Source organism: Anguilla anguilla, chromosome 4 (genome assembly GCF_013347855.1).
Source record: "Anguilla anguilla isolate fAngAng1 chromosome 4, fAngAng1.pri, whole genome shotgun sequence".
NCBI classification, from domain to species: Eukaryota; Metazoa; Chordata; class Actinopteri; order Anguilliformes; family Anguillidae; genus Anguilla; species Anguilla anguilla.
Genome location: NC_049204.1, coordinates 14,447,246 through 14,474,294, shown reverse-complemented (window position 1 = coordinate 14,474,294; position 27,049 = coordinate 14,447,246). Strand labels below are relative to the sequence as shown.

General features: G+C 38.5%; 2 protein-coding genes across 3 annotated transcripts in view; one reads left to right on the top strand and one right to left on the bottom strand.

The window, feature by feature from the left end:
• LOC118224858 (F-box/LRR-repeat protein 7-like) overlaps positions 1-20,141 on the top strand; it is a 56,154-nt gene extending 36,013 nt beyond the window's left edge. For both annotated transcript variants that reach the window (XM_035412660.1, XM_035412661.1), the window contains exons 3-4: positions 13,842-14,456; positions 17,253-20,141. In XM_035412660.1, the coding sequence (XP_035268551.1) occupies positions 13,842-14,456; positions 17,253-17,989 (1,352 nt within the window). In that variant the 3' untranslated portion in view covers positions 17,990-20,141. The remainder of the gene's footprint in view (positions 1-13,841; positions 14,457-17,252) is intronic.
• A 2,729-nt stretch (positions 20,142-22,870) lies between these two features.
• On the bottom strand, positions 22,871-24,961 carry LOC118225010 (lectin-like). The gene is made up of 3 exons (XM_035412946.1): positions 24,824-24,961; positions 24,435-24,528; positions 22,871-23,259 (listed from the first exon to the last, which is right to left on the bottom strand). Exons 2-3 carry the CDS (start codon positions 24,522-24,524, stop codon positions 22,999-23,001), a joined length of 351 nt encoding a protein of 116 aa, XP_035268837.1. The 5' UTR covers positions 24,525-24,528; positions 24,824-24,961; the 3' UTR covers positions 22,871-22,998.
• Positions 24,962-27,049: the final 2,088 nt, after the last annotated feature.

The following is a 27,049-nucleotide window of genomic DNA, read 5'->3' as shown; positions in this document are numbered from 1 at the left end:
CAAAATATCAAAAAATATCAAAATTGACATATGGAACCAAAATCATCGTTTTGGCGGTGGTGCCTCCCGTTAACTCATTACTGGACTGTTTGCGTCCAACTGTGTTACCTTACTGGTGGATTCTCTTAGGTGTAGAATCCCTCAGTAACTTTCACTGCTAGGTCAGTTTTATTCCTGTCTATACAATTCCTTACTTTTCTTCTGTTTTTGCATCCCCTTCCTCTCTTCTTTTCTGCTTTACATTCTCCCATTGCTTAATCTTCATCATACTTTGTCTTCTTTCTCCATTTTTTACTATTTTCCTTGCTTTGTACCTTCATCTCTTCTTCTTCTGCATTGTATTTCAGAGGAATGAGACTGTACTGAAATACTCATGCTGATTGGTTGCTAATTCACACACACCCAACTCATCTGGAAACAAAGCAGAGGAACACATGTTGAAGGCAGACTGCAAGCATTATGCTGTCAGTTAAAACAGGGACACTTGCTTTGTCACTTTCATTTGAAAACATAAAAATCTCACCAGCAGAGACAGGTGATGTTTTATAAGCTATAAAATATAAAATGTTACTTTTTTGCTCTGATTGCAATTATCAAATTTTCACTTGCCAAATGTCATGAGTATGTTTTTGTTGGCCTCCTGGCTTGGTATAACTTGGTTTAAATTAGGTCCTTTTGAGGACATTCAGTGAGATGAATTCAGACTTCTTCCCTGGTTCATCACTGGTGTATAGATCACTGACGAGGACCCACTGGTAAAAATGTGCCTCTGTATGGTTAGAGACTTGAAATTCATGCCCTTTTCTCCATTTTTACCCTTTGAGTAGTCCCTTCTCCCAAGTTTAAAGACCAGATGTTAAATTAAGAGAATCTCAAGCCATATGCTTAAATATTTTCAGAAACAGTTTATGTATTTCTAGTTCATGCATGCATGTTTTATAGAACTGGATAAGTTATTTTCTTAATTAGACATTTACAGATGGTTCAGATAGTAGGGTAGCATATGAAGCAAGGTACTACTTTGAGATTCTGTGTATTTTTGAAGGTTTCAATATGAGATGTAGTTCCAGTGTATTCATATAACTCCAGAATGAAAAACCATGGCCCTCCAGTGACCTAGGTGTTGATACATGCACACTGAGACAGACATATGGAAAATTTGACTTTAATGTCTATGTCAAAAGGTTGGTGTTTGTTTACCAGCAGTAGCAATTAGCTTGGGATTTACTTTTCCACAAATCAGGCATTGCATGGACATGCCCAGTAAAGCTTATGACCTTGACCTAAATCTCTCATTAATACCACTGCTTAGCTGCCTTAGATGAACAGTAATAAAAACTTCGGAATATCTCCAGCAAGTACTTTTTACAGTGAAACTTAGGAAGGGTGCCTACTCCAGCCAACTTCGCCAGGACTGCAAGCTATAATACAATGCATTTATTGGTAATAAATAACTTGCTTTAGACAAAACCAAAGCCTATCACTTGACTTTGTTCCAAATACCAAAATAAAACTAAGGTTACTCATTTATTCTTCAGTCAACCTATAGCTGAAGGATAGGAATGGTTGAAGTAATGTTATTGGCTTAGGCCTAATTCCTGGCACCAATGACTGTCGTCACAGGGTTGTTTGGTCTCAATGCAGGGACTTTAATGGCCTTGCACTGCCAGACTTCCTGAATATTTGACTGTCTTCTCTCTTTTGCTCAACCACACACATGGTCATTTTGTTGCCATGTTTTGCTACTAATTGTTGTTTACAAGATGTATCTACCCAGCTCATCCCTAGATTCCAGCACAGAAACGAGCGTGTATACAAACATGATGGTCGGGAAAATATTTGTGAGTTCAACCATACAGAATGTGATTACATTGTTCAAAAAGAAAATTGGACATTTTGAGACACACCCTATACATATGCAAAGTCTACATTCTTTCCTGTAGAATTTATGCATCGATCCAGAAAAGCTGAAAAAAGAACAACAAAAAAACACACAGCAGAAACAGCACAAAACAGACCAGCAAACACTGCACATCATACTAACACAAATTGTTTGGCAAAGTTCTCTACAAAGAAACATACAACAGCCTCAAATTGTAGCCCCTAAAATAGAGACTTAGCTCACTTACCACACTCTTGCTCTCGTCATGCCTCAAATGGTAGACAGCCAAGTTTCAGACACCTGACCCTGGTGACATTCCTCTCCTTCCTCTGGCTTCCTGAGGAAGCTGCGTCGTCCTGAACAGACACAGGAGGTGAGAGGAGGCACTTCTCTGCATTCTCAAACATCTGTCGGCATTCTCTATCTCCTGCACCAGGAAGTTGTTCCTTTTGAGGAAGCACTTATTTATGCACAGCACACATTCCAATAGAGAAAACAGCAGGTCACTGTGCTTTAGTGGCACCATTTTTATGCTCAGTGAATGCAAAGATAACACATTCATCTTTATTCTTTTTGCACAGAAGATATGATTTATTGTGGAAGGGGAAATTAAACAATTTCTCATCCAATCAGGAATATAAATGAAACTCGCACAAACACACAAATATGGACCTGTCTTTCAAAAAATAAAAAATAAAATGCTGCCTACAATCCTAACCTACTGTAATACAGTACAAAGAGGGAGCGCACATCCCCACAGACCCCAAAACCCTTTATGAGATTCTACCCAAGATCTTCCGGTCAGTTTCCTGTCTTGTCTCTGAGTAACACTTAGCCACAGTGGGAAAATTGTAAATGCACTATCCAGAGACAGACAAGGTTGAATTTTTGAGCAGAACACAAGGCATCTGATTTTCAGGAAGTTGATACAATTATCATCACAAGGCATAGGGTGGAAAATGATTAACAGTTTGTTAATAAAATCAGTCAAATCTTTCAAAGTATTAAAATCACTTGATCTTTAAGTTCATTGATAAAGATTCAAGACGGATCAGGTAATTTTTTACTTGCATACTCGGTTGTCCAAAAGACAATGCTCTTTTAGTCAGTCTGAGTGTCAGCAGTCAGTATTTTAATTTGAATGTTCCTCCACATTCCTAATGTTGACCTGACGTGATGATACCTGATCTCTAAAAACTCCCCAAATTGTTTCTGTGAGGAATTGTATGCCATTATCTCAGACTAGGCCCAGTTTCACTATCCATGCTCTGGATGTAAACAGGAGAAAATGAGGGGAGGCAGGGAGAGAGAGAGGGAGAGAGAGAGAGTGATGGAAAATGTGGGAGAGGTAGATCTGTCTGACACTTCTGCTGCCACAGCCTGTGAACCGTTACAGTGAGTCTGACCGCCTGCTGCCTTCACCTCGTACATTAGTTCCGTCCAAGCAGCACTAACGTCAACAGCAGTTAAAATCATTAGAGCTCACTTCCCTCTGTGGTAGCGTTGGCTGTTAAATGTGATCATACACTTTTCACTTATCTACCTCAGTGGATCGAGCGTTTCCTTAATTAATAGGTGCATGTTAATAATAATTTATTTGTTCTAATCCATAGAGCTTACCTATTTGATTACAAGCATAACACAATTTGTTAGACAAACAATTTAAAATAATTTACAGCCGACATTAAGAAATAAAAAAGAGTAATTTGCACAAACAGTATGATTATATTGTACTCTAAATATTTGATGATTTATGGTTGTTATTCTCAGTCTGTATAGTCTCTTGGTGAGGACTGTTGAGGGTCCAGTTAGCCTGCTGGGGCGGAGTCTTTGTCAGGTGTGGAATGTCTGGCCACATGGCTGGATGATGTCCTTCAGCTGCTCACTGAGGCTGAGGGAACTCATTGGTTGGTCTTTCTTCTGAGGGTGAGACCTGCCTTTTCCCAAGCCCGAGGAATATCTGATCAGGAACCGTGGAAGAGTTGCTGAGAATGGTCTAGAGCCAGAATATCAGGGAGCTGTGTGTCGGCACTCTGAGCAATTCTGATGAATTGTTAATGCTTTGAATATGATAAAAATTATATCATATTAATTTCTGTAAAGTTGTTCCACAAAGATCCAAAAGATTTCAGCACTGATGTATGGAATATTGATCTGAGATGCACTTAAGCGGCATCTTAAAATAATGTATGGGGAAGGGCAAATGAACAGAATGCTGAAGTCATACAGTAGCAGCTTCACTGGAGCAACAGTTGGTGTAGCTCTTTGAATGCAGTTAAAAAGAGGTTCACACAAAAAAGTTCAAATGAAAAAAGGCAATAAAATACAAATTTAGGGTTGCAAATGGGGCAAAAAGACTATAAATTAAAAGGTGGTTAGTTGCTCTTAGTGACCTTCTCTACAGATAATGTTGAGAATAATGGCATCTGGCACGCTTGTGTGCTGTGATCCATGCAAATCAGTGTAAACCATGATATCCCCTTGCCTCAATGCAATTCTGAGGAGGGGTTCTCTAAAGACGTTTCCATGGTCAGCGTGGAACTCCCTTGAGTTACTCCTCCAGAATAAACAAGACATGACACGCTGACCTGACCTTTTGTTCAACTTCACAAAGAGCCTTAAAGCACGGGGAATAAATTGGCCTGTGCTCACAAACATCTTGTTTTTGCTCTTCAAAGGAGATTCGGCAGAGATTGCAATAAAGAATCCTGTCTTGAGATAAGCAGCTTGCATTTAAGGCACTGTAGTAAAATGCATTTATCTCAAGGGCAACGAAATGGGCCATAGTCTGGTTGCACAAACATTTGCCAGACACCTATCCCTAAAATGCTGAGTGAGCCTGACTGCTCTGTGTGTGTACGTGTGTGTGTGGGCATGTGTGCATGTGTGTGTGTGTGGGCATATGTGCATATGTTTGTGTGCGTGCATGTGTGTGGGCATGTGTGCATATGTGTGTGTGTGTGCATGTGTGTGTGTGTGAGCATGTGTGCATATGTGTGTGTGTGTGTGTGCACGCGTGTGCATTAGGTTTTTTCCTGATCTCTTGTCACACTAAAATAACAGCAGTCTGTCTCTTACCCTTGGAGCGGAACGACTTGAAGGTGGACCTCCCAGCTAGATGCAGTCCAGCTTGGGAGAGAGACTCACTGAGGGGGGATGGGAGATAACTGAGAAATTCCTGGTCAAAACTGAAGCTGAAGATTTTTGTGTACACTGTCAAATTTTGTTGCAGTTTTAAATATTCAGTTTTGATGTTCAAACTTCTGACATTACTATCATCAAAGAAAAGTACTTCTTTAGCTCAATCAGGGCTCACAATACGGTCAACCCCATTATATTATGACACATCGGTATTGCATATGTTTAATGTCTGTCTGTTACACAGTCAGACTGTCTGCCTGCCTGTTTGTGTGCATCAAAACAGCACAGTAATTATTAATTATGATTCACCATTAGAGGTTGATGGTTTGTACTGTCTGGTATGTTGATTCATGGAATTGCATTCATCCATGTTATTTTGAATGACTTGGCCAATGATCTGATATTCTCTATTGTATATTTATAATGTATAAATTGTATATTGAATTCAATTATGGGCTTAAAAATTTCCCATAATAATTATATTGTTATTTTGTTGAGCAAAGACACACAGACAACAGTTTTGGCACATTTTGTTTGGCATGTAGTGTGAACATTGAGATTGTTTGGGAAAGAAACCAACACAGCCAACCATGATTACCTGAAGAGGTGGTCTCAGCTCATTTGACAAAAAAAGATTTGTGCATTTAGATTGTAAAACAACATTAGTACAGTACATGATGGGAACTGGCCTGTCTCATTAGGTAAAGATTTTCCACTAAATATGAAAAGACTTTGAAGTGATTGCACTTAGTCCTGATAGCTTACAGTACCTGCAAGTGGTTAGTACTGTTGCCTCATGGCAAGTAGGTCCTGGGTTCAAATCTCAGCTGGTGCCTTTCTGTGTGGAGATTGCATATGTTTTGCCTGAGTCCATGTGGGATTCCTCCGGGCGCTCCAGTTTCCTCTCTTTGAGAGTCTAAATTGCTGTTGTCGTAGGTTTGAACATGTGAGTGAATGGCGTGTGTGCTCCAAACCAAGCTCAGTAGAAAAGGGAAGGCAGTCTCCCAGAAACATCAAAAAACTGATTTTTGAAACTCTAAATATGAACATTAATTACACTTCAATGTTCATATTTAATAAACAAAACTGACCAGTCTTTTCCTTTATTTTGACATTCTGCTGGCATGCATCTTGACAGTGGCACTTGTATGATTGTAACTTTTGGTGTTTGCGTGCTGTGAAATGCACTTTTGAAAGTTGATTTGGCTGCAAGCACCTGTTATATTGTGAAAAGGGTTGTATTATTCCATGTTGTATTAAACCTATTTCAGAACTTCTGCTCTGTTCTGAAATTTTGTGCTTTCATTTGTGAGGAGATCATAAAAAAGCATTAAATATTTTTCATGGGTTTACCCTTAAAATATAACTACAACCATAATCACATTGAGTTGATTTTTATTGCTCATTGATTTTGTTTGTGCCGTTCTTTTATTTAATTTTGATTGCCCAGGGTTGAAAATCAAACTAATTCAAAAATCTGTAATACTTTTTAAAGCCTGTTTATTTCAATGCCATGCTTAAGCAAAATCTGAAGAAATAAAGAGTAAAATTTTGTTTGTCTGTTGTTGGCAGACTTGACAAAGGACAAAAGCCATAGTTGTGTCTTTCTTGCGCTGCGTTGGTGTCTTTCTGTTGTTTGTTTTTATGTGCATGTGTATGTCTGTGGCTTAGTTTGTTTGTCTAAAATTCAGCACCAGTGCCCAATACAAAAACTACAATACAATAATAAATATGCATTGTTGTGGCAGAGACAGCAGGGTATAGGTCTGTGTTTATTTAACCCATGGGACTGACAAAAACCCGTGGACCAGAGAACTTACCGCATCTTTCCCTGCATAATGCGTCATAACGTCTAATGAGCTCATTGGCTCGAGCCAGACGTCACTCATCCAGAATAGCTGCCTATTCCCATTTGCATGCTCAAACAAAGACTTTCAGGGAAGGCATCCAAGGGGCATACATCTTTTTTCAGTGCCACAAAGCAGCAATTAATTATGGAAGGGTATGAAGAGGTTACATAAATTCCCACAACACATTTAACAATGCCACAACACCCAAAACCAGGGAAGAAGCCTGGGAAATAATTGCTCAAAAGTGAAACATGAACATTTATTGTATTTTATAGGGCTACATCAGTAAAGACACATCAGTGTCTAATTTAGTCCAGATCATGATATTATGATCTGAAACTGTCGATAGTAGTCTATGCTTCATTTAAATAATACTTGTTTCATTCTGAAATATTATAGCCTGTTGTGTATTATGTTGTCAGATTTTACTTCTAGCCAATTTACAAAATGAATGAAATCACCCACATGAATTTCACACAGGGAACATACCTTGGGCCTCAAAATTCTGTTAAAATCTGTCCCATGTGGTCCTTACCGTACCTTGTTCAATGGCAACAATGGCATGGGTAACTCCATAAACATTATGGAGAACCCAAACATGAGTATGCAACACAAAAACTGAAGCAAGTTCACTTTCTGAGTGTATATGCACTACATACTTTAGCACCTTTTGGCAGTTAAAAACCTCCACGAAAACTAGGCTGCCCCACTCCAGCTCATTTCCACTCTATACATATGGTATAAATGTATGACGTCTGTTACATGCAACATACTTCCAATGAAATATATTATGGACAGACCACCCAGTAACACGATAGGAGAAGGATCAGGGGGCTACATCCTATGGGATTTCTCTCAGTCAGACTTCTGCTATATTACAATACTGGGCCCCTAACTCTAAATGCTGCCAAAACCTCTGCCCTCCATGGATGTGGTGTAAGGCAGGGGTCATCTTTGGGTGGAGCTTATTGTCTCCATAAAAAATGAACAGTGCTGAGCTAATTGGAAAGACAATTTTTCATGGAATTTATTGTTGGCCTCTAGGAAAAGGTCAGAACCATAAAATGACATGACACTAATTCAAGCTTTTACTTTATATAATTTAAAAGTGCAAATGAAAGTGATTCTGATATATCCCTGTTGAAATTCAGTCAGATTTCTAGGTAGTGAACACTTGTTTAGTGAGTGTGTTTGATATACATGAGATTTAATATCCTTAAAATGCAAGTTTTCTCTATGTAGGGACAATTTCACCACAAGATTCTCTCTCTGCAGGGCACTAGGAAGAAATATGCACCCAAATTTCAAGTTTGTTTTCAGACCCCATTTCTTCGCATTAAACTGATGGTTGCCATGACTGTACAAATACCAGGGAGGCTATTAATCTTTGTTATTTTCAAATGATAAGAAATTAAATTACTGTGGACTGTATGGATCTATGTGATTTATGGATACTACAAAAAGGAGAAAAATTGTATTTATTCTTGCCATTTAGAATATCTTGTGAGCATTGAAATTACTTTTGGCATGGTAGTGATTCTGTGTCTGCTCCTTGTTGTAGCCAAAGTGTGCATTATTTCATCTGACATTTGTTAAATGGTTGTGATACAAGCAGGAAGTGGCAGCCACAGAATTAACCAAATAAAAGTACTGCATAAATTATTCCAGTTTTTATATTATGGATCAAGTCTGTAGACCAAAATGAATTTTGACAGGACCGAACACAAAGCTTTTCCACGTATGAACAAATCATTGACAGTAAAAACAGTAAAGATGTATGTATAGTCTTTATTCATAAAAAAATCTAGCAGCACAGGTTGAACTATAATGCAGAACAACAACAAATGTTTATAATTAAATATACCGCTTTTGTTGCACCATTTCTGTGAGAAGGTTGAGCGGTAGTCACAGTATTTCCCTGCCTGGAGTTTTTATCGCTGTGACCTCATTTCTCGGGAGTTATGTCTGGGCTTTTCATCACACTCTGGTCAAGTCAAAGTCCTCCCTGGTCTGGAATACAAATCTATATGGCAAACACGAGAAGTGAACTTCCTGTATCACCCCACACTCTGAAGGGATTTGGGGGACATCCTGGAAGAGAATAATAAAGTACAATAGAATAATGAAAAAAATGAAAGAATAATAAAACTCATCATGATCTTACCAAGCAGCAAGTGACTACAGAAGATTAAAAATTTTTTAAATAATTTTGCTTTCACATCAGCATGGATCCACAGTAGATTATTATAATCCTCTAGATTATATGACAGAACTACTTTAAAAACCATTTATTATTATGGCATATCCAATAAGGCGTAAAAACTGGAGTACAAAACTGCAGCCTATGCCTTCACTGGTGATAAATGTAAAGAAATCCATGAGAGAATAAACCAGTTATACTGATACAATTATATTTGAATGTATTGTCACTGACCACACCTGGCATGGTAGTCATAAAACAGTACTGGACACGCAACTGGAAAGATTGTAGAACAAGTCTAAGTAGTTGACCAGGGCCCACACTATTATTCCCAACATATGGCATAAACTGTATATAGTAATGGTTTCTGTGATGGGTGAAGGTGAAGCAACTTGTCACAACATAGACTGCTTGTTAACATGGCACAAAAAACGGTTTATGGTAACCCATCTAAAGTTTTATCATTTTCTCATCAGTGATCATATGTAGTAATGTGAATAGCCATGTTTTCCTCTTGTTGGACCCATAATGCCCTGAAAAAAGCAATGGACTCTGAACCATTTATCAACTGTTTCAGTAGTCAGTTATTTGGCTTTGGCAAAAGCCCCTGCTTGTGTGCTTATATATTCCACAGTGTTTTGCCGTTGGTCTCTGAGATCTAAGTCCTCAGTATGGGAGATTCTAACACTCTTATTGACTCCAAGAGTGACATCATCATAATGGGCCCTTAATTCTCACAAGCTCCAGTCATCATTTTGTCACAATATTAGGAACTGACCTCCTCTGTTATGTTGGCAAGGCCACAGAGCACAAATGGGGCCTCAGGGAAAATCTTTGTAGAGAACTGAGTAAAGAAGCTCCCACATCAGAACAGCCTAATGTGCCATGGTTGACCTGTAGGGACACTATCATGATTGTATCCCCTGTTTATTAGATTGTCCTTCAATTTGTCAGTCTGAATGGTCCTGATAAATTTTGGTACACAGGGAATACTGCCGACAGAATTATAGCTGTCGCTGGCAGATGCTCTTAAAATGCTGGTTTGCAGTAGGACGCCTCTTCAATAAAATTTGAGGATTAGAATCGTAAATTGAATTGTAAGTAAAACAAAAAAAAGTAAATGGCATTCACACAGGCCTTCTGAAACAATAAAATCAGGTTAGAGTTAACCCAAACCACTGAGAAAATGTGATTGTAATGTAATTCCGCTAGAAAATGACCCTTTGGGGACATATCATTTATATATTGAAGGATGTCTAATGCTCTTACAACTGCTGCAGAGCACCTGAAAGTGTTGAATATTTACTATTTTGTGCAACTTTGGGAGAAGTGAGAACGTCAACTCATTGCATGTGAGACTTGAAGCATACACGTCTTTTCATTAAAGATCTGTGGGCATTCTGATGAAACAGGCATTTATGAAAATGTGATTAGCAAATGTCCTACACAGCAAATATGTCAATGTTGTCAAGATAATTCAGCTTCAAACAAGTTCCTCCGGTTTATATGATATGAGGTACTGAAGAAGAAAATGATTGCATTTACTGTATTGTGTTTCAAGAAGTAAACACTATTTCAAACACTTATAGGGTTAAGAAAAATATTCAGAAGCAATTTATTTAAATGGTTTTAGAAAGCCTCTAGTTCTTGAAAACCAAGACATTAAATGAGAAGAAGGAAAGGCTTTTTAGAAATAAAACTTATATAACAGATACTGCTTAGATTACAGATACTAATGCGATGAGTGTACCATTAAATGCACGTTTCAAATTGAACTGCCTCATATGTACGAGTGAAAATGTTTAATTTGAAATGAAATTACGCACACTTGAATTTAATTTAACAATGCTCTAATGAGGATATTGCTTTAGTGTTATTATTTATACTCTTTTAATAAAACAGTTTTCTTTTATTTGAGGGGTTTATCCCCACTGGCAGTTTTTTACCTGTGTTTGCTATTTGGAGGTTCAGGTCTGGTGTTTGATCTGTTTGCTCTTTTTTCTGTGTCTTGCCTTGCTACTTTGTAAAGTGTCTTCGTGACAGTTCTCTGTAAAAAGCTCTATACAAATCCAATTGAATTGAATTGAATGAAAGTGCATATTCAGTTTATTAACCTGGACGTGTGCATTATGTTCACAGCAGGGAGTGTTTCCAGGTGAGCTCAGATCATTGGTGAGATCAGCGTTGCCATGGAAAACAGAAGGACCTCATCAGGTCTATTATGCACCTGGATGTGCAGGTGGTGTTTACGTGCAGACTGGATGTCTTATCAAAGAGAGATAAAAGGGATGGCTGTTTTGTTTACACCCCAGATGTTGCACCGTGCCCCTCTTCCCCCTGAGACCAGGAGCACTTTAACCAGGTCCATCTTCATTGACGTTCACAGCGGTGCTTCTGGCTCTGCTGAATATTTGCCAATCCCTGAACGATTAATTTACGAGCAGAGCAATTTGGCGTCTGTGTGATCTGTTTGGAATTGCCTGTGTAAAATTTGTCCTGTTTGTGCATTGTAAAACATGACGTCTGTCTTTGGCTTTGCTCTTGATATTTTAATCAATTTTTGAAATGCATCCCACAGCACACGTGTGAAGGTCAGTTTCCAACAGCATTCTCCTAAGAATGGCACTAATATATTTTGGCTCATTTACTGACTTTCAATCTGTTGTTGATGTTCAGATCCTGTAATGATATTGAATGGAAACTTATCTCATTTGTCACTTTGAAGAGTTTACATAATTATATAAAATGTTTTGTGTTTTACATATTTTATCTGGAAAAAAACTATGCATAAGGAACCATTTATAAGCTGTTTCACTACTCAGTTATTTGGCTTTGACAAAAGCCCCTGCTTGTGTGCTTATATATTCTGGAGTATTTTGTCTTTGTTCTCTGAGACCTGAGTCCTCAGTATGGGAGATTCTAACACTCTTATTGACTCCAGCAGTGACATCATCATAATGGGAACTTAATTCTCACAAGCCCCAGTTGTAGTCTTGCCACAGTGTTATATTTTGGCATACTGTATTTACTAACTTTAAGTTTGTTGCAGATGTTCAAATCCTGTAATGATATTGAATGGAAACATGTCTCCTTTGTCACTTTGAAGAGTTTAGAAAATTTAAGAAAATTCTTTGTGTTTTACATATTTTATTTGTTCTTCAAGGAAAATACTTCACATGTGATATGAAGGTTTTCTTTGCTGATACACCTGTATCTTACGGTTCCAAATAATCACACAGTTTTTGCTTGTAAAAATTGCTGTCAATCATCGTCTGTCCTTTATTAGTGGTAATCTTAAATACTTTATCAATGTAGATGATTGGAGTGGTGCGATCAGTCCTCATGTCAGTGGACGACTGGTGTAAAATTCAAGGAAACAGGGGGAGACAAACTGGTGGCCCTAGTTATAATGCCTGAGGAGAAACCCAGATGATTCGTTCTCACTTCAGGCTTTTTTTCTCTGTACTTTTCAAATTCTCTCCAGCCCCATCCCTGAGCTAATACTGTACATATCTACTCTGGGTGTTTCTTTTTTTATTGGGACTTTTGGTTTTTACTTGAATGCACATGGCTTCACCGAACTGGAACCACGGTCTGGTGGCAATCAAAGACAAGTCCCTCGGAAGTTACAAGCCGTGTGCTGCGCTGCGTCCACCTGACTGCACGTGTGTGCCATGAGAGGAGCTTTCTCGACTGCAGGCTTACATTGTTATCCATGGGGACATAATCAGTCCCTTGGTTTAAATGCCACTGTGCCACTGTCCATCTCTCACATTTGTTATATGTGAGTCAAATAATCTTGACATGGCCTGGAGCCTTTCAGAACTCTGTGGAGTCAGGACAAACACAACTTAAGCCATGGGAGATTTATGATGATAAATTCACAATAAATACACTTATATGGTGAGTGTCATCACCAGACTTACTGACCAGGTGTTTTCCCCTCCACAATTCCCTAAAGAAGCAAAAACTTTTCATTTCAAATGTAAATAGAGCTGTCAGATTGGTCCAATCGTGGACCTCAAAAGTGAATAGTAGCCAGCTGATAAAAATCATAATAAAAAGTCAAAACGTCCACATAGCAATGAAGGGCAAAACCTTGAAAACGGGCATTTTATTTGCATGCGTTTTTTGCTTTTCTGTTTGTGCACCAGATAGCAATGTACCTGGGTAATTATCAGATATTCCATTGATGATCACACAATGGGAGGTGACAAGCAGTGGCTTCTACTGCACATAAATCAATGAAATCAGACTTTAATTTTTTATATCGGAAGAGGCTGTTCAATGTTGACAGTACTCTAGGGGTCTATGACTGACTGTAGGTCAGGGTGAAGTTGATGAGAGACTCCATGCCTGGTTAGAATAACCTCCAAATTCCACAACTGGGCTATAGTCCAAAGTTACTGAGCTTTTATTGGATAGTTTCTTCTTTCTATGAAGCTGCACAGGCTGTTGCTGGGATGAGTGACAATGACCAGATTCTATGTTTGCACCTCACAGTGGAAATGTCTGATCTGGAACATCTGCTTTCTTTTCAGCATTTAAATTAAGGATTGTATGTGATGCGTAGTGGCTCAAATTCACTGTTGTTTATGCAGTACATGAAATTTAATCCAATATGTATCCGTTTTCTCCATGTGTACTCTAGACCTTTACGTAAGACTTAAAACTGTTCAAGGTATCTCGCCTTGCCCTGTGGACATATCTGATTTACTTCCTCTCCCTCCCCTCATCTCTCTCTCTCTCTCTCTCTCTTTCTGTTTAGACTCAGACCTGAGTATGCGGACACTGAGCACGCCCAGCCCTGCTCTTATAATGCCACCCAGCTCCTCCCCCCTGTCACCGGCGGTGACCAATGGCAGTGGCTCCTCCACCTCCTCCTCTATTACTGGAGAGACCGTGGCGATAGTACACGCCCCACCCAGCAGCATGACCCATGCCAAGAAACAATCCCACCCACCTAAGGTCCAGCAAGCAGCCATTGACCTCCTCCCAGACCACGCCTTCCTGCAGATCTTTTCCCACTTGCCCACCAATCAGCTGTGCCGTTGTGCAAGGGTGTGCCGCCGCTGGTACAACCTGGCCTGGGACCCCCGGCTGTGGAGGACGATCCGGCTGACGGGCGACCTGTTGAACGCGGACCGCTCCCTGCGGGTGTTGACCCGCCGGCTGTGCCAGGACACGCCCAACGTGTGCCTGATGCTGGAGACCGTGGTGGTCAGCGGCTGCCGTCGGCTCAGCGACCGCGGGCTGTACGCGGTGGCGCAGTGCTGCCCGGAGCTGCGCCGCCTGGAGGTGGCCGGCTGCTACAACATCTCAAACGAGGCCGTGTTTGAGGTGGTGTCCCGCTGCCCCAACCTGGAACACTTGGACCTGTCAGGTAAATAATAAAGAATCTGAGCTAAACCTTTAGCCTTTAAGCGGGTCTGCTGCTGAAAAAAGTGCTTTAGGTACAAAAAAAAAAAACTGAACACACAAAAGTATAAATCAGCTTCTAATTGTTCGGAGAAAACAGTAAAATGCCACACCCCTAATCATAATACTCTTACTTATGCTATCCTATACTAATATTCTCATTAAAATTGGATAAAATTGGCCATTACGTGATGTCATTTCTTTTTGAAAGTACATACATACATACATAACAAGTTAAATGACAAATTGAAATATTGCATTTGGCTGTAAAATACTCTTCAACACTGTATTTCTACGTCAAGCAGTGTGGTGTTATTGATATGAATTTGCAAGTGCAGCCTCCGGATAGGTGGCTGCAGGAGCCAACCAGTGGACTGAACAATAGACTACCACAGAAAGCAGTGACTGTTCAAAGCTGTCCTTAGCTCACGAAGCAGATCTCCCATGGTATTTTGGTGAGTATTTTTGGCAGTTTTTGTATACGTGTTGCTGCATTAAATTGCTTTATAGATCTAAATTTCTAATCAGAACTTTTTTTCCCATTTCTTAGTGGAAGACATCATGACACAGATGGATTGTATGTGATTTATTTATGTGCAAGTTTCAAGTTTATTTTACATTTTGTTGTATTGTCCTAATTTGTACCACTTGTCAACTGTTCTCTTGTCCACTGGCTTGAATAAATGTAGATATCTGAAAAGCAATTGCAGTCTTGTTTTTCATGACATTACATTATGATCACTTAGCAGACACTCTTATCCAGACTGACATGCTGAAATGGAGAACATCAATGTTAGTATCAGTAATTCAAAAATCTGCGAGAAGACACAGAAGCCCCATCAATAAGTGTGCTGATAAGAAAGTACAAGTTGCATTGCAACAAAAGAAAGTACCACTAGACAGGTAACCTACATTTGCACAGCTATACCCATAACACAATCCTAAAAGGAAATCCAAAAAAAGCCATGTGTCTGATATGGTTGTAAATACTGCTGTACTACAGTATTCAGGAAGGTGTGTTATTACATGTTAAATGAGTGTCGTTCTACCTAATATACTACAAAAATGTGCCATTTGCATTGCCAGTAGTAGCATGTAATAACATTAGTGTCTTACACATTTTGTCATGGACAAGATGCTTATCATTTGTCATGGTTTACCATGTGACGTAAATGTTGTTATGTCAATATGTGTCGTAACATTCATGCATTATGGCAGTGATTGTTTCACTTGTCATAAGCAGTAAGCCACTATTACAACTGATTATGACAGGTGTTAAGTCCTGCTTATAACAGCATTATGTAGGCTTTATAGCACATAGTTAAAGTGTTAGCAAACAGTTTGGACAGAAAAGAGTTTACCACCCTATATTGCATTTCATTTTGGCTGCTTTGTATTTCCATGGGTATTTCATACTACTGTTAGTCCTTCATGGTGGTTTCCTCCCATGCTTAAATTGCAGCTGGAAATATCTGCAAGTCTTCTACTTCACAGAAGAAAAGAAAGGCCTACAGTACCTTGGGTTGTATGAGCCCCCCCCCACACATCATGCGGTGTGAGAAACCAGTCTGTTGTTTTCATTAAGGAAATGACACAGAAAGAGTGACATTGATAGATCAGCAGTGGTCACATGTGAAAGAGCCATGGACATGAAAGGGAAAAGTTATTACCCTTTGTTTTATAAATAGCTATAATTGCTTGCAGTAGTATTTCAGGCTATTAATAAAAAAATGAAACAAATGGATATTGAACTGAGTATAAAGGAGAAGTTTTTGTACAAACATCTGGAGGCATGGGCACGTTCCCTTGAGCGTTTGATGTATTAAACATTGATAAAACTTATGTCAGACCTAAAGAATGAAATTCAATGAATCAGACAGCCACTCGAAGTCATTCTGTTTCCTGGAATTTTCATTTATAACTTTAAACTGTGGCTTTTTTATTTGATTAATGTCTTCATCTCAGTAACTGTAGGAAAACACCAGGCTTTTTTGATTAAGTGACAGTGTGCGTGCATTTAATCTCATTAAATAATGAGCAAGGTAAAACTTGGATTTTGGATGGTGTTTGGAAACTTCTGACCAAAGAACAAAGCTTGTATTCGTTAAAATGATTCTGTTCTAACAGTGCATCTGTCAGTCAGGTGATATTACGGTGATATGAAACACTTTGATGAAAAGTGTGAAGACCTAAGGAAAGGGTAGTAGCTAGCCAGATGCAATTACATCATTTCTTTACTGCAGCAGTGGGAACTTGTATTAGGCCAGAAAGTCGCTGTGAGAAACAACAGGTAACATCTGGAGTGTTTTCCAGAAAATGAGAAAGCCCAGAGGAAACCTGCTGTGTGAAAACAAAATCATGTTTTCTGGTGTCTGTAAACTCTTGTTGCCAAATTCACTGTGGTACATAACTGTCTTCTGTTTTTGCAGCAGATAGAATTATTGATCATCACAGACTAGGGGTGTATATATACCAGCTTCTGCTATAGTGGTTATTGAACAGTTCAGGAGAAAGTATTGGATGATTTTTTTTTACATGGCAATGTATTTACTAGAACCCAGTAGAAACTTCAAGGCAGTTAATGTGTGCAAGCAGTAGTTTATTTTGTTTATATTTGTTTTGCATATTGCATTTGGTATATTTAAACTCATATTAAATATTTAAAAATAAAATCTACCAATATTATATCAATATAGCCAAACTTTTGACCCACTTACCCTGAATTTTGACCCACTTACTGTTCTTATTCCTTCTACACCAGGCTGCTCCAAAGTGAACTGCATCAGCCTGACGCGAGAGGTATCGCTCAAGCTGTCGCCCATGCATGGCCAGCAGGTCTCTATCCGCTACCTGGACATGACGGACTGCTTCGCCCTGGAGGACGAGGGCCTGCACACCATCGCCGCGCACTGCACTCAGCTGACGCACCTGTACCTGCGCCGCTGCGTCCGGCTGACCGACGAGGCGCTGCGCTACCTGGTCCTCTACTGCCCGGGCCTGCGGGAGCTGAGCGTCAGCGACTGCCGCTTCGTCAGCGACTTCGGCCTACGCGAGATCGCCAAGCTGGAGGGGCGCCTGCGCTACCTGAGCGTGGCGCACTGCGGGCGCATCACCGACGTGGGCGTGCGCTACGTGGCCAAGTACTGCGGCCGGCTACGCTACCTCAACGCCCGCGGCTGCGAGGGCCTGACAGACCACGGCCTGGGGCACCTGGCCCGGAACTGCCCCAAGCTCAAGTCGCTGGACGTGGGCAAGTGCCCGCTGGTGTCGGACGCCGGGCTGGAGCTGCTGGCACTCAACTGCTTCAGCCTGAAGCGCCTGAGCCTCAAGTCGTGCGAGAGCGTCACGGGCCGCGGCCTGCAGGTGCTGGCCGCCAACTGCTTCGACCTGCAGCTGCTCAACGTGCAGGACTGCGACGTGCCACTGGAGGCGCTGCGCTTCATCAAGCGCCACTGCAAGCGCTGCGTCATCGAGCACACCAACCCCGCCTTCTTCTGAGAAGAGGAAGGGCGAGGGGGTTACCGGGGGAACAACCACCGCTACATCTTGTTATTCAGTACCGGTAATGGGAGGGTGCTGTGGGACGGATGGTGAAAAGGTGTGCAACGTTAACCTTTTGTTTTATATGTGCATGACAGGTAAAAAATCCTGCTGTTTTGGATTCACCTTCATGAAATAAATATTTATCTGAAAAAAGGGATGTGCTACTAGTGTATTATAATAGTTCATTATCCCTATCAGACCCTGCCTTTATATGATCTTTCCACACTTATGCTGTGTATAAGCACATGATCATCGTTCTATTTCAGTGCACTGGTCTTATTTTATTGTGCATATTGTTTATTGAGATTGTAAATATTATTTTTTCATGCACATTATGGCCCACCCATGTAAAGCTATCCACATTAAAGTGTTTTAATATAAGTTAAAATGTTAAATAATTACTGTAATATAGACATTACATAATACTGACTGATGGGATGCTTGTCTTCTTTAGCCTTCAACTGTAATACCATTCTTTTATCCACCTTCATTAAGCATACAGTAGATGAGCAGAAATATTCCCTAAGCCTTTTTTGAATATATCTCTTCACCTTAGAATGAAGGTGCAAACATCATCACAGGTCTAATGTAACCTTAGCTTCTCTTCAGTTTCTTTTAGTTAACTCTACTCTAGTAACTCTATTTATTTAAGCACCACTAAAATAAGGTCAGATTACACATTTCAGAGGGAAATTTAATGAAAAGCTATTTCAGTTTCATTAAATCATTATACTATTTTGCACCCTTTAATTCTAGATAGTCAACAAAGCACTATGTGTAACTCACTGGTAAATATGAATAGCCATGTCAACCATATCATATTGAACCTGTACAGTAAAATGTATATATTTATTAAAATACTCCGCACCTTTGCAAGAGTGTTCAGTCAGTTCAATAAGTATGTAGTGTTTTGTTACTCTCCTCCCTGAAGTTAGTTGGACCCAATCATTTCTCAGGGTTTGACTCACACTGCTTCTCAGAAGTCACTGAATATAATATATTGATAGTACTTTACTCAAAACAGTGGACACTGAACATGTATGTCAATTTCCAAGCTTAATCTTGAAGCTGAAACCAGGAATGTGTGCATTCCATTTTTATTCTGTTAAATATTGGGAATGCAAAACTGTATAATGTAAATTTGTTATTTTTTCTTCATGTCACTTTTGTTCAAATGGAGATCTTTACTTTGCCAGCTTCACCGACAACCACATTTATTGTGTTCAATTTACATTGACAGCTTTCAGTTTTGTTATGCAAAAAGCAGCATCTGACAATGTCATAAATAAAGGCTGAACCAAAAAAAAAAAAAAAAAAACATTTGGATGGATTTTGCTTTGGAAATGTGTATCTGCTACAATTATTTTAATAACAAGCATTGCTTTTGGTTAATTGGTTTTGGTTAATTATTAAACATCTCACCAAATGGGAACTATATTTATGCACATATCCTGTGGTTAAAATTGTTGATCTGTAACAGGGTATTTCATTTGTTGAACAATATAATTATATGGCACAGTAAAATTATTTTAACTGCTTGTTGCCCAGATTATGTATTCTTATCTGCTAAACAAGAAAGCTCTTTTACCATTGGGTGGTGATGTTAAAGTTCCAAGTTGATTTAGCAGTTGTTTCTCAGTGGATATGTTGTTTAATATGGCAATAATGAGGTTAATCAGGTATATCTATCCCTTTTATTTAACTCTATACTCTAAGACAGGGATATCAATCGGATAGGATATAGATCCCCTGGCTCGGTAACCCTCGACAGGAGACCAATGCATTGGACACATGCAACAAGGGAAAATTCTAGTTTTAGAGACTACTGCTAAATTAGACAGCATTAAAATGAACTGAAATAGGAAGCTGGAGTTAGTGCCGCTGAAAATCCACAAGGAAATGGGGAGGAGACGTTTAAATCCAAGCACTCTGAAGCTCAAGAACTACGAGGTGACAGTGCCACCTACCTTCCCAAAAGGCTGCCTGCAAAGAAAAATGTTGGTTTTCATTCAAAAATTAAATACATTAAGAATCTTTTTAAATGGCAATCATGTCTTATTTATGTACAGGGCCAGATTACAATGCTTTGTTCTGCATTTGCAACCTCATTTAAGTTGCTTCAAATGTTGTTTGTTTGGCATGCTTGTCCTTACGGTCAGGGTTGACAGGTTGGACCCAAGCGCAGAGTAAAGAGACCCAAAGGTAAATGAAATGGACTTTACAAAAAAAACAAACAAACGGGAACAAAAAGGCCACGAGGGGCAATAACAAATGAAAACTCAAAAAAACCAGGAAACACGTAAAGGAACTCAAAACACTCAAAGGGTAGCAGACACAGAGAACAGAAACAGGGCAGAACACAGGCAGAAACAAAAAATGATACGTACAAGTCAGGAACAAATACAAGGAGCCAACACCCAAGTCAAGCGGACAAAGAACTTAAATAGACTAAAAACCAACAAGACACAGGAGGGCACAATTAACAATCAAACCAGGACAGGGTGGGGACAACGAGACACAATCAGAAACAATAATAAAATAATTGAAAGCAATAATACAATTAACAGGGGAACGAGCAGGACACAAAACAGAAGTGCTGCCATCTGGCGGCCCAACAAGGAAAAACAGAGACAGAAACAGAACCATGACACTTACACTGTCCATTTACTCATTTAAGTTGCTTCAAATGTTGTTTATGTTTGGCATGCATGTCCTTACACTGTCCATTTACTACCATTTCCTTACAAACTTAAATACATATTAAGACCAAGAGCAGAGCATGCAACTGCCTATATGAATTGCAGTGAGAAAAGATAAATAAATTATTATGAATTGATTTTAGAGGAATTTTCAGTCAGGGGAAGAACAGTAAGACAAATACGAGCAATAAATTCATATATCAGTCTGTTTTTTAAGCTAGATGTTTACTGCAGCAAAATCTTTACCATGGAATGCACTTAGTAATCGTACTCTCTACGTCACTGGGCAACTGCTATGGTGGTGAAAAGTTAATAAGAGGCTTGTTAACTTTTCCATAAATTAGCTAGTTTACTTGTCATCAGAGGGACAAATGTTGATGTTGACAAAGCACTTCTTCCTTCAATAACTTTAGACAAAGACATTGCTTTTACATAAAACATATGAATATTTCCATATAAGAGTATAATAAGAAGCAGCATACAACCTTATGGCTCCAGCCAGCGCATGGGGTGTGGCGATCTGTCGCACTGGCAAAATGGTATCTTCATTGTGGGTTTTGATGTGCCTGAGCCGTTTGGTAATTTTGTAACTCAGTGTGCGCCAAAGTGGGAGGGGAGCCAATCAATGGGTTTTGTGGATCTATGCTTTCCAATTTGACTTTGATATAAATCTCACAAGCAGGGAAAATGCTTACTTTGCATTGATTGTTCATTATCTCTTTTCGTTTTTATAAATTTAATTTCTGTATTTATTTATATTTTTAACACCCATGTCACCCAAGTGAAAATGTATTTGCCACCTTAAACTTAATAACTGGTTGGACTGCCATGTTTGACCACTGGAGGGCTCTATCCCATCTGAAGAAGGGTGTGTTTGCTCAGAAAGTTTCAATTTTGTCAGTGGGAGGTTGTAGAAGCTGTGTCATGGAAGTTGAGCCTAGACAGTGTCCCAGCTTGTTGACTTGGTTATCAGTAGACAAAAAGAGTCTGATGATTACAAACATTTGTAAACAGAGTTTGACTATTAATGCAATATTTTGCAAAAGTATCTCTTTTTGGAATAAATGTAATATGTAATACACGTAATATCAACTTAAAACAAAAATGCAGAAATAATTAGCATTAGTGTTAAACAAGCAATAATCATTACAAATTCATACAGTATATGTATTAGTTCATACCAACACAACTGAGCAGTCTAATGTATCTAACTGTTGGAAATTTTATAGTCAGCATGAACATACATTGCTTTATTCAGTATTTTCCTATGTATAATGATAATATCTGTGCAAAGAAAAACTTTTTTTTTTTTGGCTTGTATTCCCTATTTCAAATTACTGATGGTTACAGAATGCCAGAGTGTACGTGGTAATGGTAAATGGACTGCATTTGTATAGCGCTTTTATCCAAAGCGCTTTACAATTGATGCCTCTCATTCACCCATTCACACACACACGTGAAACGGTGAAAGGCTGCCATGCAAGGTACCAATCAGAGTGTCCACCAACATAGGACAAAAAGGACCTATTATTTATGATATAATTTCATTTATACATACATTTGCTCAGAGAAAGAGTTTTATTATTAACAAAGTATTATTTTATTTCCGAAAGAGTCCCTGTTTTCTATACCTTACCTACGGAGTTGTTTTCTATAGTGTCCTTCTTCTTTCTCTCTTCCGTATGAAAGAGGTCAGGAATGAGGAATGGGATCTCCCCTGAAATGTTTATTAATCCCCTAAAAAAATAGCGCATCACTCAGTAGTACTACCCTTATGCAAGGAGTGTGCACGAAGCATTGAAAAAAGGAATGCCCATATTTTTGATGCCTTGATTTCTGGATAATAAAATCATTGCCTTTTTAACACAGTGAGTAATTTCATTAGCTAAAATAATCACATTTTTGAGTCTTCAGCATAGCTCATTATCTGTGATATTTTACACAAGCTTTTTTATTCATCTTTATTAATGGTTCCTGTATTTTTTGTGTATTTTCCCATGTAATCACTCATTTTTGTTATCATTTACCCATAATAATACCCCTGAAAAGATACCAGTAAAATAGAATCTAGAACAGCTAGTTACACCGCTACAATAGATCTCATTTGGCAACTCTTCAATAACGCACAACAAAAACCTTTTTGCTGTTTTGACGGATCTTTAATTGGACACATACTTTTAAATTGTGTAAAAACCAATACACACAACACATTTGGTCACAGGTGATATGCAGTGACATGCTCAGGCAAAAATTATGCTTATCACTTTACTTCCTGCCTGTGGAGCTTGCAGAGCTCCAGATCTCCTCAGCTTCCCTCTCCACCACCAGGGTTCCATCATCCTTTAGATGGACGCGGCACATGTTGCAGCTGGATTTGGCAGAGTTAGTGTGCCACATGGCATCGTCGCTCTTCTTGTACATGACAAAATTGCAGTCTGCCTGCATACATAAACGGTGGGCTTCGGAAGAGGCCGTATCGGATGACCAAATGGGCTTCCAGCCATAAACGACAAAGTTGCCATCATCCTGTGGAGATAGATTGTTTGAGGTATAGAACGTACTTACAGCAGTGTAAACCACAGTTTACCACCGACATATCCTCTCATTATTTTTCTAAAGCTTTTATGCCAAACTCTATCAACCTAAACACATTTATATTTTAATCATGTCATGTTCCAAATCACTCTCATAAATATGCACCAAAAGTACAGAATTTCAGCCATAACTTTGGTCAATAATATTTTATAAATAATATCAAAATATATTTTATTTGAAATAGTTGAGGCTGAGAACACATATCAGTAGAAATACAGCATATACAGGATAATTTGGGGTAAAAAGGAAGTGAACTTGGAAGACATTTACTTAGAGTTAAAGACAAAGGCAATGAGTAAAAGCATGGTTCATAAACATACAAATTCAAAAATGTATTAATTTAAACAATTTTTACTGTCTATGGTATTTGAAAATCTTATTTTATTCATTTACAAATCCCTAAAATCTCTGCTTCTTTATCTGTGATTTGGACTATGTAATCATAATTACAGGCTACTTCCATCACTACGGCATTTGTTACCAATGGGAGGATGCACTCTCTGCAGCCAGCTGTCTTTTCATCTCTGCAATATTAATTGCCCACAGTGTGCAATGATTATATAAATAATTGACTTATAGTTATATGAGACAATTGGTTGTATATTCTTCTTCACAGAAATTTTATGTAGTAACATTCTAATGAAACGTCTTCCAATGACCATGTGATTTTTTTTAACAACCTTTGGTTTACCAATGCATATGGCTTATTTCACAAGATGAAATGCATTGAAATAGAACTTCATCACAGTTAATGACAAATAACTTCTGATTACTATGATTGTAACTAAACATTGTAATGGGTTTCTAAAAACCCATTGAAAATAAATTGTAATTGAATACAATCTGGCATGTCCCGGTAATGCCAAAATGAAACAATGCATTTAACTTTATTGCATAACAATGTGTCCATTATGCAGAGATTGTGGGCAGACAATTGATATTTACAAATTCCTGTACATTCATATGTTGCTACTTCAAGTGTTAATTCAGCTATCTGTGAATATGTTACTTTGGATGTTCACAACCACTAGAGTCACCATAGAGTCAACTGTGGGACCCTATACCTCTCTTTCACCTTCTTTGTTCTCTTGTTGCTGGTGACCTACCTGGAACACAGCTTTGAACTCTCGATTATTAGAGATTAAAAAATCTCCCTTGCGGAGTTCATCATTCTTGGACAAGTAGTTTCTGCTCATAGTTCTGAAAAGACAAAATTGTGTTTTGTTTTGTTTTTTTGCATTAATATTCATTATTGCTTTATTGTACTAATTCATAAAGTATAGTTTATATTGAAAAGGAGAACAAAATATACTGTAAATAAAACAATTGCAAATTCTTTTCAGATGATTCTACTTGACAACAAAGATGCAGAATGCTTCAACAATAAATAAAAAATTTTTTACTATGCAGAAATACTTGTGAAAAATATATTGTATTAGCAGACAGCAATCCAAGGACAAAAGAAGAGATCAGAAGCATTAAGAGTGATACTCACAAATTGTGGATGGTGCAGCTAGTCAACAAGATGAAGCTGAGGTTAGAATGTGCAATGTGAGGAGGATTAACTGATTTTATAGACACAGGGAGAAGGAGGAGACTTGGAGGAAGGGCTAAACTCCACAGCTTTGTGTGATTAGGTGTGGCAAAGATCCCATTCCACTATAGACTCTCCATAAAGCCGAATACACTCTAAAAGGCTCCATATTGGTCCCTGTATATATTCACATGTACACTACATTCGCTACCAGTAAAAAATGAATAAAGTGCACATATTCTAATTAAGGTGTTAGAAAGGAGAAACATAACAAACAAAACAATGTCTATCTGTGAAATGTTTATTTCATTGTTTTATTAATCTTAAAGCACATTCAGACCTTGAGGGAATTAATTTCCAGTCCAATTTTCTGTACTGTTCAGCACATCTGGTATAGATTTTACAGGCCAGAACATTCAGTTTTGTCTTTTTGGGGTGGGGCCAGGGGTTAACCGCACTCGCAAATCTTTGCGGAAATGCTAAGATTATACCCGCTGTACAGGCACTCACCCTTTACCAAATCTTCACATGTTTTTATATATAACTGTGTGACTGACTCTACCTACACTTAGATGGCATATTCAGACACATACTGCCATATACAGCTTGGAGCATCCGGACTTCAGTTTTGTTCTTCCCTGGTGTGGCTCTAGCACAGTGGTTCTGAAACTCGGTTCGGGAGCCCACTGTGTTTGCTTGTTTTCATTTCAACCACAGTTGCATTCAACAGAATAGTAACAAGTTGCCCATTTTTTTCATTGCATGCTTTTCATGTTTAGAGGGATTATTTACCCTCTTAAGCCGCATTATGTCAGATATAGCTATAAATGAAGTCCCATGTTCACATTGTGCTTATTGTCCAGTACTGCAAACAAATGCATAAAAAGAGGTAATGAAATTATTTACCAGATCAAATTAAAGATTGAGGTGAATTAATGGGCTCCTAATTGGTGAAAATGTGGACCCATGGCTACTAAAACTAGCCATTTGGTAGAAGAATGAAGAATTCAAAGATATAAATTTAAATTTAAATGATATGAGCCTAAACTGTATTGCATTAATGAGAATAAGGGGAATAATTATGAAATAACTTAAACGTGTTCAAAATCTAATTAGGAGCCTTTTACTTCTGTACAGTCTGTAATTTGATCTGTTAAATCTTTTTTTACCTCTTTTGCTGTATTTTTGCAACATAGCACAAAAAGCGCAATGCAAACATGTGATCAAGACATGCATAGCTATTTCTGATAAAAAATGGCTTAAGAAGGGAAAAACTCCCTCTTAACGTGAAACGCACCTAATAAAGAAAAATTAGCAGCTTGTTAGTTCTGGGAATCCAAATTTGGCTGGAAGAAAAACCAGCATAAATTGGGGTCCCCATGACTGCAGTTCAGAAAAAGAAAAGGCTTAGCATGTTCCCATAGAAACAACGTTATTTATATTCATGTCAGGTAGTGCAGTACACAGGAAAAACCTTCTTTTTTATGCAAAAAGAGTTAACTCAAATGATCCACTTGTTCTACCCGCATCAGGCTCCAGGTTTAAATTCCTAGTGCACACTAATCATTTACCCAAAAAAACATGCTTCATCAGAATTTTTAAATAAGATATCCTGTTGTATAAATGGGATGGGGCATCTAAGCAAATAGCTAATTCAATTCTCTTAAGCCTTTTCTATCTGTCTGTCTTTTAGCTGTGTTCATGGTTCAAGCTCAGTTGTAACTCCACTCAGTGAAAGTTTGGCTTGTGTCCATTTTCAGCTCACCCGCCAAGAGGGTATTCCACTGAGGAGGGAAGGGAACTCAATTTAGGCTGGGTTTTAACCCACAAAATAAAAAACCTTCTCAAAATAAGATCAGCCCCAAACCATCCAGTTTCTTTGATGCAGCGCATAAACAGGAAAAATAAACAGGAATTTTCATGTCAACTGAAATAGCATGTAATTTATTTTATTATTTACTTGCATGAAATTGCATAACATTACTTTTTGACCTCTTAAAGCTACGTAGACTTGAGTGTTTTTAAGAACTAATAAAGTGTCACACATGAATTGACTAATTACAGTGCTTAGTAGTGGTCTTTGGTCAATAAACTCTAATGGCCCTGCACAAAACAGTTCAGCAACCATCCATTACCAGTTTAAAATGATCTGACTTTTACCTTGCCGAATATAACAATATTTCACTG